This window comes from Acanthisitta chloris, unplaced genomic scaffold (genome assembly GCF_000695815.1).
Source record: "Acanthisitta chloris isolate BGI_N310 unplaced genomic scaffold, ASM69581v1 scaffold8496, whole genome shotgun sequence".
Taxonomy (NCBI): Eukaryota; Metazoa; Chordata; class Aves; order Passeriformes; family Acanthisittidae; genus Acanthisitta; species Acanthisitta chloris.
Window position 1 is genome coordinate 80,228 of NW_008678683.1, and position 14,820 is coordinate 95,047.

At 36.1% G+C, this 14,820-nt stretch overlaps 1 protein-coding gene across 2 annotated transcripts in view; it reads left to right on the forward strand.

Annotated features, from left to right (window-relative positions):
• Nucleotides 1-12,278, forward strand: part of ZDHHC14 (zinc finger, DHHC-type containing 14) — a 92,090-nt gene extending 79,812 nt beyond the window's left edge. The window contains exons 7-9 of one of the 2 annotated variants that reach the window (XM_009076992.1): nt 785-894; nt 3,336-3,438; nt 11,034-12,278. In XM_009076992.1, the coding sequence (XP_009075240.1) occupies nt 785-894; nt 3,336-3,438; nt 11,034-11,435 (615 nt within the window). In that variant the 3' untranslated portion in view covers nt 11,436-12,278. The remainder of the gene's footprint in view (nt 1-784; nt 895-3,335; nt 3,439-11,033) is intronic. The other variant, XM_009076993.1, reaches the window with a different exon arrangement.
• Nucleotides 12,279-14,820: the final 2,542 nt, after the last annotated feature.

Sequence of the window (14,820 nt, forward strand, 5' to 3'; positions counted from 1 at the left end):
AAAAATAGCATCTTAGGGACTGTCTTATCCCTTGTTCGTTAGGTTTAGGCCAGCATTGCCTCTCTAGATGGACTTGGTGTGCTACTATCCCCTTATTCTCACAAATAAGTGTCTCTTTTGGATTGCTGAAAAACGGATAGCAGGGACCTGCAGCAGTGCAACATGTCTGAATTTCAAGTAAACTGTTCAGTAATTCAATTTAAAACATACATTCCCAACTGAATACAGCAGGACATTTTACTCAGGCTCTGAAGTATCTCACAAACTGAAAAGCAAACTGGCTAAGAGAAAATGTAACATGCAGTAAAAGGTGGTAGTGACTGCAGTTGCTTCACAATATTTTAGAGCCATTTGTGAACTTTAAGGAAGATAATGTGTGATATTGCACAGCTTGAGAACTTACCCAAGTGTATGGAAAAGAAGTGCTCTCTTGCTGGCTTTAATGGTATGTTGCAATTGAGCTTCTTCTGTAAAACATGCCAGATTATTTGTAAAATTAAACTTAGACCATTATGTTTAGATGCTGAAATTCCTACTGTGAGTGTATTGATCCCTTGAGATTTTGGGTTGTCTAAATCTATGGAGGTAAAGCATGTGGTCACTTGTAAGATTTTTAGGGTCCAGCATTTTGTAACAGCCCAAATCTCTGTTTGGAAAATGTCGTCATGGGTTTTCTGTGGTCTCCCTCTGCACGTAGCATGTTGCTGCTTTGGTAACCTTTAATTTGTCTCAGCCATTCTCTATATTGTATTTTATGTGATGCATATCGTTCATATCTCTTCAGATTAAAGGATCATGGTCAAATAAAAGAGGTAAAGAAAACTATAATCCATACAGTTATGGCAACATCTTTACTAATTGCTGTGCAGCACTCTGTGGGCCCCTCTCTCCAAGGTAAGAGTATCAAAAGTATTGTTAGTATAAATGAAGCCATGTGATTTATTGATGAAAAAATTATTCTTTCTGATTGCTTGAGTTTACTCAAAGCTAAAGTTTTGGATTAGTGTCCATTAGAAGGTTTAATTACGTTTTTCTTCAGTAGTAAAGAGGTAAATTGGTTAATTGTGGCTAAACTAAGTCATCAGATCCTGTAAAATATATGTAAGGCTGACATCTGAAATTAAAATAAACTTGTTTATTTGTTGTTTGAACTTTTGACACTGCAGTTAACAGCTTAGAGTAGCAAGTTAGTAGTAAGTTCTAGTAGTTAGCTGTTGCATGAAGGGCAACTTGAAAAATTTGTTAAACTCTTACATGTTTAACAAATGTGACATGAGATTAGGAACCTTAAAACTAAAACTAGCTTGATAATTGGTCATTTTTTCTTTTCGTTCGGAACCATTTTATTTAAATGCACAGTAATTTTATTTTTTTTATTCTATACTGTTAACATATAGACATTAAGCTGAATTTGGTGGTCGCACACCAAAGCAATTCCAGAGAAAGCATAATGGGTTAAGTTTTGCTGTATGCATTTTCACTATTGAAATCCAAAATATTTGTATATTCAAGTTTAGAGATGGTTTTTCAACTTCAAGAAAATGGGATGCAGAGCTGAGACTAGAGAAATAGAGCTGGCAGCTGGAAAGACTTCATTCTTTGATTTTCTCTGATGCTCAGAGATTAGAAAGTTCATGTACTGCATATACAGTCGAGGCCCAGGGTCACTATGGAGAGTAGCTGACATTTTATAGGTTATTTTTGTGGCATACTCATGGGTGGGTATGTCTTGCTTCACCTGTAATGACATAGTTATGAATCTGAACTACTGAGAAGAAAGAAAGCCACCAGACCATAAAGTAATTTACTAAGGTGTTTAAATGGAAGTGGTATTTCTGGCTTTGCTATCACGTATATCAGCAGTGGCTCTTCTATGAGCAGAGGTCAACAGGAGAGACTGACATCTCTTCCTAAACAGGAGACAGCAGAGTTAATATTTCCACATACTGGGTTAACACTGTAATCCCTGTGGTGAGAAAGGGTAGCCCTGTCCCCTCTTTCTGCCTGTATAGATGTTGCCTCAAGCCAACCGTGTAATTCTGCCATTTTGCTTTTCACAAAAGTATGTGTCATAAAAGCTGAATGCTATGCTTCAAATTCCTTTGACTCCAAATGGAAATCTTTATTAAAACTACATTCTGTTTCTCAGTATTTTAAATAGCATCTTGGGCTGATACAAGAGCAGTACTTAGACCAGACTGGCATTGGCTCCTGTGATTTAACAGAGTTCTACATTTTTTCCTAAATTCCATGTAGCAGCATTACTTAGTTAGATGTCAAAGTATGTGTAGAGGTTCTGCAGAGACATATTATGTGACCAAGGGGAAAAATTACTGACTGTAAAATGTAAATTATAACCTTGCATTTTTTTACTTTTAGTCTCAGCTGTGTCCCACGTCACTAAATATTAATGTTTTTTCTGTAAATTCTGATAAAGTGGCTTAGCAGCAATTGCAGCTTGAAATTAAGAACGTTCAAGTGCCTTTGAGAGTGGAATGCAGATAAAGACAGGATCTGTAAATAATCCAAACTTTCCTCATTTTTGTTTAAGATCATTACACATTTTTAAACTTGTGCTAGCAAATTCTGGATGCATTTTATGTGTCCTCAACAGTTACTTTAAAATCTGAAGTTGATCCATGGCTGTCAGCATAGTTCTAACCAGTGTTTTGATACAATAGTTCATGTAACTTTTTTAAGCATCTTTGACTAGGTCACACTGTTCCATTCTATTTAATTTTTTTATGATCTTACATGGATTTTTTTTACTTATATTTAGTAATTTCTCCACAAAGCATTTTCCTAGAAATAAGTTTTATGAGTGCCATCACTTTGGTAACCACAGTGGAACAGCTTAAGTAGCTGTCATTGAACACCTGGCAAATAAATTGCCTCTCTGAACAAAAACTATTCTTTCTTTCTATGATTAAGTAGTTTTAATTTAGATATGGACACTGGTAGAAAAAGAAGCTTCAAAATAGATACTGAGTCAAAGTGCCTTAGTGAGTTTTGTGATTTGTTTTCACACCTGTGGTTTAAAGTTCTTTGGTTCTGAGGTATCTGCTGGTAAGCTTCTAAATCTTTCGTCTGTGATAAAAATTCAGAAAAGTAGCAGTACATATGACTATGTGACAGGTAGTAATACAAGGGAACAAGTACGTCACCGATGAGTAGAAATGAAGTCTTGCACTTCGGTTGACTAAAAGGAGTCATTAGAAGATATGAGTGAGGTATTAAGGTCCATTGTAGGACAAAGTTTTTCTCTCATTTTATTGGGAGCAGGTAGTTATTGATCAGAAATCTAACACTTTTTCTTTATTGTGATTATTCCATAGCTTAATTGACAGAAGAGGATTTATACAACCAGATACACCACAATTAGCAGGACCATCAAATGGCATTACTATGTACGGGGCCACACAATCTCAGAGCAACATGGTAGGAATCATCCCATAGTGTTGTTCATCAAGATTCCTGTGAATGTTTTCCTTCTCCACTTTCATGTGAACTAATCAAGTAATAACTAACTGGATACAGCTGACACACTGGGTGGAATGACTTGTTTATTAACAGTAAAGAAAAAAACCCCAAGGCTCTTTTTAATGTATGTTTCACACAGTGTAACAGTTATTACTCATGGATTCTTTAAAAAAAAAAAAAAAAGGCTTTTCTACAGTGTTGCTTACTTTTACTGTTGACACCTGATGTGTTTTGAACTGGAGTATTCAGATATCATGGACTTTCTCTGATTCATCATTTTCCAGCTAATTGTTATTTTGTATAGCACTTCCTTCATACTCTTATTTCCTTCTTTGCTTATACACTGTGGTTTTGCATAAACTAATGTGTTTTAAAAAGCAAAGATGATCAAAGAGAAGTTTCTAGGGGAGAAGTGTGTTGAAGAAAGAGCAGAAGGACACTGAACTTCCAATGAACAAAAAATGGCAACTGGATTGTTACAACAAGAGCTTTTAAACAACTTTGAACCTGTGCCAATAGTTTTTACTTTGTTTTTTGCTGGTAGCATTGCCTATCATAATGGAAGATAGGATTTCCAGTGCCAAGAAGAAGAGAAAAACTGGAAAGAGATCTTTTTCCAAAGGCAAGCATCTTACATATGTGCCTATTTCTGAATTGTTATCCACATATCTTCATATTATGTGGGTTCTAAGACTTTGTCAAAGAAGTCATGTGTTATGGACACCTTCCCTCTGCCAAAAAAAGAGAAAGCCATGATAATTCAGCCTTTCTTTTGAACAAAAGAAGACTCAGTCTTCCCAGACAGATTAGTTTTAGTGTAACTGATAAAGTCATATAAAATTTTTGCTTTAGTTCCTAAGCTGGTTTTACTTATTATTTGAGAACTAAATAGATTTGTTAGTCTTCTTAATGAGAAAATGTATTAGAGATGTAGTGTTAAGTCTGAATCTTCTGTGAGGTGCAGTTGAGCAGAACAAGGTAATGCTCCATGCAAATTTTACTCAATATAACCCTGAAGAGAGAAAAGGGCGTTAAAGAGAAAAAAAAAAAGGAAGGAGTAAGCAAACCTTAGAAATGTGCTCAGGTCTTTCAGGGATTGCCCAAACTTTCTGACTCTGTCAAGGCTTCTTATTTGTGAGGATCATAAAACCACAATGTGTCCCTGGCACTAAATACCTTACCATTATATGTATTATACTTGTATTGTAAGAAGACACTGTTATTATTCCTTGATATTACTGAAAAAATCCTGTGCCAGTTTGTTAAAAAGTTGACTGACTTTGTCTCTAGAAATGGAGACATTTGGTATGGTATTACTTTAATGAAACTTCTTGTATCCTAGAACACCACACTACATGAGCTGGGAAGAGCTTGTGTTCTTTAACCGTTAGCAGAGTCACTAGGAAAACTGCAGGTTTCATTCCTGAAAATGGTCTCTTAGAAAAAGCTTGAAAAAATGTAATAAGTTGTGTTTGATTTGGAGAAATATCTTTGAGACTGTGATGACATTTTTGTCAGGGTATTATTCCTGGTCTGTATCTAAGACCCCTTGGTTTCTAGTGGCAGCTGGCCATCAGCATTAAAATTTCTCCCTTGACTTTTATTGTAAACTGTCAAAGACCTGCTTAGTCTTCCAGTCTCTCTAACACTAATTTCTCTTCCCTGGTGCAGGGGATGTATCTGGTACTGCACATTGTATTATGGTTTTGGATAAGGACAGGCAAAGTGAAATTCCTTGATTTAAAAGAGCATATGTCAATCATAGTCTTAGTCCATAAATACTTTTCCAGTATCAGAGCTTTAGCCATTTGTACATTATCAGAGATATTTACACTATTTCAACGGGCTTAAAGCTTTTGAGTGCAGGCAATCACTTTTTAGAAGCCAGGCATGTGTTTCAGTACACCTTTGTGGTGTGACTCCTTGGATTTTGTTCCAGAATGCATTACATCTAATTATCTCTACATTGAATCTTAATGCCTAGATGTTATACTGCTTCATCCATATAGCATGGTGAAATGTCTCTCCTGACGATTGCTATTAAATAAAGATTTTAACAAGCATATTCTCTCACATTTATCTTTGCTTATTCCTTCCCACTTTAATTTCCTTCTCTTCCCTCAAATCTTTTACTCAGTGACTTGTGTTTTTGTAAACAAACTTCTTGTGCCTCACCCAGCTAGCTTCTTGACCTTCTTTAAATGTCTCTAGGTTGCTTAGGATTATATTCTGTTTTCATTTATTTTAATTAATCTTTCAGCATAGCATCGTTTTTGCATTTAAGCTCAAAATAAAACATCAGGCTAAGCGTAAAGTTGCCAGTGCTTGTTTTCAGTGCAATCTCTTATTCCAGTTTTGAATTTAACAGCTTTTGTGGTAATTTTGCCTCTGAAACTTTGAATATTTCATATAGAATCTACCCTAATTGGGGCAGTGACTCAGTTTGTGACAGTCTCAGCAAGTCAGAGTTGTTGCTATAGTCAATGCCTGGTAGACTCATACTGTGATTTTATTTTTTTTCTAGGTCTTTATAGAAGGTGTTTTTCTCATGTTCTCTTCTTAGTATCTCCCTTATTTTACAAAAAGCTGAGGTTGTTTTTACTTTTATGAAGGCTGGAAGCACATATAATTATTAGTTTCCTGGTATATTCACAGTGTTTTCATTCTCTTTTCCAATACAATTTGAAATTAGTCTGGTAAATTCATTAACCAACTTCTTGATATCCTTATCCACGTGACAAGTATGGCCACTTAGAGCTCCAGATGTGTAGATCTGGTATTTCCAAAGTATTTCCCTATTGCTGTTTATTTTTACAAGCTTGTCATTGCCCAAATATCTCTCTCACTGTTAAAATTTTTTTGCATGAAATACAGTATCTCACCTATTATGAAATAATAATTTTCACTGTAATTTCTTCTTCTTCTTTAAAATTAGTTTATCTTCTTTGTGTTCTGAAGAATGTTCCTATTTTGCCATAAACCCATCAGCTACCATTACTTGGGTTTGCACTACTGTAGTACTTAGCTTTCTCTTAAAAGCCTGAGTTGATTCTTCAGGTTTGATACAGGGTATTTTATTATTTAGTAGTCCATTAAGAGGAAACACAGAATCTATGTCACTCCATGCACTTTTTTTTTAGAGGAATTAGTTTGGTTTATATTTAGTATGATGTCTCTAGGAATTCTCTAATGCCTTATAAAGTGATAGACTTTGCTTCTGACTCTGTGTCAGGACAGGTTTTTAAGAAATTGGTTTTAAGAAATTCACTTGTAGTCCTGCATTCCTAGATAACTCTTCTTCTGTGTCTAGGTAGTTCCTTGTTTGCCAAATTCCCTTATTTGTATTTCTCGCTTTCCTTTCCCAGATGCAAATTCTTTAGAGTGTTTTGTTATTTCTATTTTCCTCTGAAAATTGTAGGAACTATAGTGCATGTGCAACACTCTTTACCAGTGAGACGTGCAGGAAAGTCCTCTCCCAAATGTTCACATAATTATTTCTATCACTGAGCTGGAAACAGATCCAGCTGATCCAGGGAACATTGACCATCCTAGTGTACTTTTTCATATTTTCATTATTATAAGTAAGTATTTGTATCATGACAGTAGAAGGATTGGCAAGGACAGGAGCCTCACCTCGCTGGGAGCTTTACAATTGTGTTTTCTTGTATATTTATCAATGTGTTTCCCAAATGCCCAGCATGGACCTTAGGGCTCTGGTCAAGTCAAAATTTTAAGAGTCAAGGTTGACAGAAGTTTTTCATTAAAGCATTTTACTTCACAGTTATAATGGTTTAAGGGCACATGCAAGTAAATCAACTTCAGCATTTTGCTTTGGATTGAGGTATGTTTTAGGAGCAATTCTTTCAGTAGTGCATGTTTACTGCATTTTTATTCACTTCACAGAGCAGTATCAGAGCACATGAACTAGACTTATTTTAGATGTGCTCCTAGAATATACCCAGTGTGCTCTAACCTTTCATGGACTTTTAGTCCACAAGAACAAACAGTATCTAATCTGAAGTAAAATCTCTGGGCCAGGTTAGTTTCCCCTTTTGGCTTCATAAGTGTTTCTCTTCATAGATGTACTCCTTATGCACTGTACTGCTTGACAGTGGAGCCATTGACTTGGTCGGGTTTGTGGCTCAGTTGTTGCACAGTACACATTGCACAGTGCACATTGATTTTGATTGTGAAATCCTACACCTGTTGGGAAGAGTTATACATCTCCATCCCTCCACTCTTTACCCATCTATTGTATCCACCTAGTATGGTATTTCAGTATCCTTCCTGTTACTTCCTGGCACTGTCAGCCTCATCTGAACTTCCTGCTGTTTATTCTTATTCAGAGATGCTGAGATAATTAAATTTGTGGTACTCCATCTTCTGAGAACTGAGAATTTAGCAAAGTTAATTTAAAATTTAAAGTAAATAATCTCTGACTTTGGCATTAGAAATGTGAAAAATATATTGCCATGTACAACTATGTTAACATGTATTTTCTGTGTAGCTTAGAAAAAAATCCAGATTTTCCTCAGGAACAAAAAAGAAAAAATATTGTTTCCTTAGTTGTTTGTATTTATTATTTGTGAAATAAACACAAATTCTAGGGCTTGTCTAATTTGTCTTAATTCGTGCCTTTTTATGTGACAGTAGATGCAGAAATGGTGAAAAATTTCTGTGCACATATGGATTTGAACTTCTGTACTTGTAGGATTTATTAAACTTGGCTTACCTTCAGAATCTGCTGTTCCTCTGCAACAGTAGAAATTTTAAGTGGAAAATAGAGTCAGTAGAGCTCAAGTGAGAAGGTGTTGGTGGAATAATGTCTACAGTAGATTTTTAGTTCTTTAGATTTCAATGCTTGGCTTCCTTTTCGTTACAATCATAGGCTTTTTTATTTCGTTTGAAATTCTGACATTGAGTAATTCATGTGATTAGTAGCAGTTAAGACTTTTGGCCCTAAATTTCATTTAGTCAAGAGTGAAATACAGAATCAAGCAAAAACCACCAGCGCTGTAAACAAATCTGATTTCCTTGTTTAATTTCATAGTGGCTGTTTAGACTCAAGAATAATCTACCTGCATAGTAGGCACTGTTTTTATCAGGTGTTGAGAGATTCATTGAACTCATCTGCCTTTTCTAGTTTAAACCCTGTTCTAGTTCACTTTTAAGCTGTTTATGACCTGTATTTTTCTGAAGATTTTGTGTTGATCACCAGTAAACAAAACAAAAAAAAGAAAACCTGAAATGTATCTAAATGAAAGGAGAGGCTTTAGGGAAGTGAAAATTCATGGAAAATGAAGAAGAGAGATACAGCACCTGAAGAAATTTACAGCGCTATTTAATGGAGCTTTATGAGGCTACTTTATCTTTTCGATATTGATTCAATTGAAATGCAGTAGAGTTCAGTAAGAAGAAAATGAATTCAGACTATACAATGAGTTCAAGTAAATTACCTTCAGCTAATTTAAAACTGTGGACTTGTATTGCCTGGAAACACATTAATGATTTCCTTTTGAAGATCAGAGCTGAAGCTTCAGTAAAGCAATAAGGCAGATGCTAACATTTGTTCTCAGTGTACTCCAGTGGTTATAGGCATTCCTTTGTTATTTAACTTGCTCTTTGGCTACTGCTTTGCAGAGAAGATACGTTCTGTTGGTCTTTTTGAAGTTTGAAAATTCAGTTAACATATTTTAAGGTCTCCATAGTAAGGTTGGCTGTAGGGGCTGTAGGTTAATTGGAATAAGCAAGTGTGAATAACAGTGTATTAATCAAGAATGAGTTATTCACACCGAATTACTAATTGAAAGCTAGACTTTAAATGATGTTGACAGTTTTCTTCTTAGCAAGGTACTTACGCAAGGTTTTGGCTTTAAGCCTGTGAGTAATCCCTCCAAAAAGATAGAAGACTACTTCAGTTGTTTGGCTGGGGCTGTTCAGCATTTTGTGGGGGAAAAAATGCTTGCAACTTGCATGAACTCAGTTTATGTAACAGGAAGTCAGTCCATGTATCTTTCTGAAAGCAGAAGTGTTAGAAATACATAACTGAGTAAGGATTGGACTTCTGCCTGTCAAAAAATACTAGGTCTGGGAATCTTAAACCACTTAGACATGTTTTAAATGCCACCCTTCTACTATGACCAAGTAGTCTGCACACATCGTTAAACTATTCAGTGGTGAAATTGGAGAACCTTAAAATATCAGAGGAAGCATTCTTGGTCATGGTTTTCATCATACAGTAAAGGAAGCAAAAGTCTTTCCATGAATTTGCACAGTGGCTTATTAAACAAAAATGGGCATTTTAGGGAATTGCTGTAGTATTAGTAGCAATGTTATAATCAGGAATATCTGAAGAGACACTGGATTTGTAACGCCTAGTAACTTGAGATGGATCAAAGTAGTCAGTTGAAAGGGAGAACATATTGCTTAACAGAATACTTGAATAACAGCAGTGAATAGCAATGTCTTACCTGTGGATATGTCTTTTATTCTGCTTGCTTTCTTCCAAATGTTCTTGAGTGCATTGCATTTATAGTCGTATTCCTTGATTGTAGTGTTTTTCTTGCACGGCAGAACAGTACTATGGCAAATGAGTCTGATAAGATTTTGAAAATCTGCAGATGTTATAACTGATCAGGCTATGAATTAAATGTACGTTTTCCTTGGAAGCTCTCAAAAATCATGGCAATTTGTGTTAAAGAACTTAATTTGGCCGTAGGTGTACTACCCACTTAGATAGCTGGACATTATTGAAACACCTACCTGTCTCATCATCTCAAGGAATGAGTGGTAATTTTGTATAAACAGTTCTTAGGAATGATGTAGAGCCAAAAGCATTTCAGCTAATACTGAACTTAATTGGATTTATATAATTCTGAATTTGGCTTGTTATTTAGAAGGTGCTTGCCAGAAAACTTGTGTGTTGTACCTTGATTCTTCACATTGTCAAGATTAAATTAATCAAGAAACAGCCTAAAAATTGTTAAACCTGATTCAAATTGATGCATCTGCAGTGCTTCCTAATTTCCACACATCCTCTGGAGTATGGAATATAGTGTAATATGTTGTCTAGAATGTATATATAATGTATTAAATTGTGAGGGAGGAAATTCTTGCTCAAGGAAGGCTGTATTGCCAACTACATCTTTATACAATCACCTGCATAAAAGGAATTCTTGTTCTGGAAAAATTCTGTGGCAGCTTAATTCATACATGCAAAGATCAGTTAAAAGAAGACAATTGCCTAGTGTTTTTTTAACTTAAAAGATGCCTAGATCTGTTTTACAGGCTACCAAAACCCTTGAAGTGGACACTGGAAATGTTTATCATCATTTACCTTGATAATAATCCAAAGCATTGGCTCAGTTTTGCATGCTTTTTTTCTGGGCAGCATGCAATGGGATTTTTGGGTGGCTAACCATGGAATGATACTAATGGCTTTCTTCTTTTCTCTTCACATCCCATTCTTTTCCATACCTTTTTGTCCATATTCTCCCTTATTTTTTCTTTGTTTTCTTTGCCTTGTATGATTTTGACACCCTTCCATTCTACAGTGTGACCAAGATCAGTGCATTCAGAGCACTAAATTCGTTTTGCAGGCTGCTGCCACCCCCCTACTACAGAGTGAGCCAAGCATAACTAGTGAAGAGCTAACTTTACCAGGAAAGACTTCTATCAGTGGGCCTTGTGCAACTCTAACTCTAGGGCAACCAACACCACCATCTTCTATGCCAAATCTCACATCAGATTCAGGTTTGACAGACATCATACCATTAAAAGAGGAACACGACGGTCATCAGTTTCTCACTCCTGAAGAAGCTCCATCACCCCCTGGGATGCTGCCAAGTGGAAGTCCTATCACACACAGCCATACAATGCATGTCCTGAGTCTTGCCAGCCAGGATTCATTGCATGAAGACTCAGTACGTGGTCTCGTTAAGCTTAGCTCAGTTTGAACAGCTTTTTGAACACTGCACCATTTCTTGGTGCCTATACAGATCTCCACTTAGCAGGAAAAAAAACTTCGTAACATGCCTATAATGGAAACTTTACCACGTAATGGAGTCTACTAAAAAGGCAAGTTATTTTTTCAGTGGAGCTATGGCATTTTTTTGACCAGGTTGTTAATGGTTGTGCTTTGATGGTGACTGCATTTTATTTTTAAATAAAACCAGAAAAGGTCAATAATCTTATTTCCTGAGGCTTGGGTACAGCAAGTTGGAAGTCAGCCTGTAACAAACACCATGTACAGTACAAAAGAGAAAGATTCTTGGATGTAAGTGTCATGCTCTGTGTTCTATGCTCTTGTAATACACACTTGTTAAGGCTTACCACAATTGTGGCCAGAATGATCTGCACTTACATGTTATGCTACCAATATTTGAGATGATAGAAAATTACCATTCCATTTGTTAATACAAAAAACAAAGACTGCAGATGTGGATTTGCATGCCACTCTACAGTATGTGTTACAGTGGTGTTGGTATTAAGAGAAAGTGCTGCTTTTTTATTTGTGACTTTCAAAGTGCTGTTTCATTTAAAGACAGTACAACAAATTAATGGACTATATTATTTTTTCAATTTATAAAAGTTTATTTAAAATTAATCAGTGGTGCCTAGAAGATGAAGAATTACTGATTTGATCATGTTGCATATCATTTAACCTTCTGTTTAAGTGTTTAGAGTGAGGTATTGTGTTGTGCCATACCACAAGATTCTTCCACTCCCTAATGTGATACAATTACCTGTGGACCTCCAATAAAATGACATCCTCTATTTCCTGGACATGTGTACGGTTATCCTTGCACAGTTTTCTGGGGGAATTGTGACTTCTTGACATAGTTTGTAAAGAACTGACTGGAACATGATTACATAATGAAACTGGAGCTATGGAGGAATAGCTGATTATGATTAGGATTGCTTCACCATTTTTATGGTTTTGTTTGAATGTGTGTTTGTTCCCATAAGAGGTCTTTATTTAGAAACAGTAGAATTAGCCTCTACTTGCACTGTAATTTGCTGTTCCTTATATAGCTAAAGGGTGAGGGGCTTAAGATTCATGACAAAGACAGACAGCTTAGTCAAGTAATCTTAAATGATTAACAATAGTCTGGAGCTGTTCCCAGCCATCATCCTTCATTTGTATTTGTCCTTTGATATTTTAAATGGAAATCTTGATTTCATAGAATTCTTCTGTGGTTTTTGTTTGCTTAAGTAAAGGTTAAAGAGATTTTCAAAAGTATTTTTTGTGACAGCTGAAGAGAGCCTTAGTTAAGATGAGAAACTGTAATAGCTTTAATACTGTATTTACCTGCTTTTCAGGGTGTGGAACCTGGATTCTTCTTTTTTTAGAGCAAACTAAGTGCAGAATGTGCTTTATCTGATGCTTCAATGGCATGAAAGCATTCACCAGTTAAGAAATTTAACTGTTCTGTGTTGCTTACTATGGTCATCCACCGACACAAAGCTAAAAATCTATTTTCTTTTTGTTGTTGAAATTGAGAACAATCAGCCTGCAGAAAATCAGTCACTTGTACTATTGAAGAATCAGACAAGATTCTGACAAACCCCTACTCTAAGATTTCATAAGCAGTCTGTTTCTGTAATTGATGATGCTAGTTTTGGCCTAATTCAGTGTGTAGAGCATAGCAACACCATGTAAGTGCCATAATGGGTCCACCAAAGAACCTCTGGCAGACAGATCTGTCCCAGTTATTTGAGCCACCAGAGAAGCTCTGGCCAAACAGGTTTGTTCCAGCTATTGTAACCATCCTCCTAGCATTTTCCAGAAGCTGGGACAGTCTCGAGTTCTTTCCACCAGCTCTACTGCAGTGACTGACATATCCCAGTTGGCTGGTCTCCCAGTAAGCCATGAGTATCAGCACGCACTTCTGTGTCTGCTCTTGAAGAGTCATTGCTACTCATCATCTTGATTTCAGCTTTCCCTGATGTGACTGCTCATGTATGAAGCCATAAAGCAGGTAATGGATTGAGGGCTGGAGATGCTGGTCTCAGACCTGGGTAAAGAATCCCAGCTTTGAGTTTGTAGACCAGTACCTGATGGATCATTATCTCATAGGTGTCTGTGGGTAGTTACCTGTAGATCCATTACTCATTACATAAAGGGGCAAGTCAAATATTTCTAGAAGTAATGGTGAGGATCATTATTTTAAGGAAATCGTTCTTTTTAAGTCTCCCTGAAATAGCTGAGGGATTTTGTTTCCAAGAATACCACCAGCTTTGTGGTAACAATTGTATGTCATTGCCACCAGGGAGTAGTGCAGAAGGCTCTGTGCACATTAAAGTGAGTGTCATTTTAACATGAAAGGGAAGGAGGAGACACAGGATTTGCCTTATGCTCATGCTTTTCACCATCATTTTTTGAATCTTCTGTTTTATTCATAAGTGAAGTGTAAGATTTACCAAACAAATTGGAAACAGATGTGCTATTTCAAACATGTGCTTATGTTCTTGTTCAGGTCACTTTGTTTTAGTTTTTAAGATGACACTCATTTTCTAAACATGCTGCCTGTGTTTTTAAGTTTGGTGTTGGAGAATACACTAAATACTTTGAATTCGTTTATATATTTATATCACCCTTATTTTAAGGCTCTTCTGCTCCCCATCTGTTTGAAATGGTGACGTCTCCAAGCTCCCTGACGCGCCTGCCTTGCGAGGACATCTGCTGGAAGGTTTCGGACTAGGTGCGAAGCCATGCGGAGTGCTAACTGCTTTGGTTGACAGCAGACACTGATTTTGCAGCAGGTTGATCTGTGCCTCTGACAGGGTTTTTGGTCCCTTCCCCTCACTCCATCACTGTCTTCAGTCCTGGGCACTCCCTTCGTTGGAACTTGTATATACACCTGGAATGAGTCAGCAAAGTAACGATTCATCACCTACTCTACGGAGCTGATTTTTGGTATCTTCCTTTTGAACTGTGATTGCAGAGCAGTCACACTAGGATCCAAAGTTATAATCCTAGTGAATACTGCACAGGGTTTTTCTGTTCGTTTTTTATTTTGACAATTAGTATGCCAATATTCAATAGCTAGTATACCAATATTCAATAGTTCTTTCCATGTTTGATTTATAAATGTAGAATCAAAGCAAAAGTTGATATTTTCAAAAAAAGTATTTTTTCTTAAAAATCTAAAATCTTTGTGTAAAAACTGGTTAGTTTATCTGATCAAAATCTAAAATCTTTGAATGTGTAAAAACTGGTTAGTTTATCTGATCTTAAATATTTATTTTGCTTTGTTTTTTAATATAATTTTTCCCTTCTAGTTGTCTATATAAGGCTATGTAGAACAAAATACAGTGCTTCATAAAATGTTTTAAAGG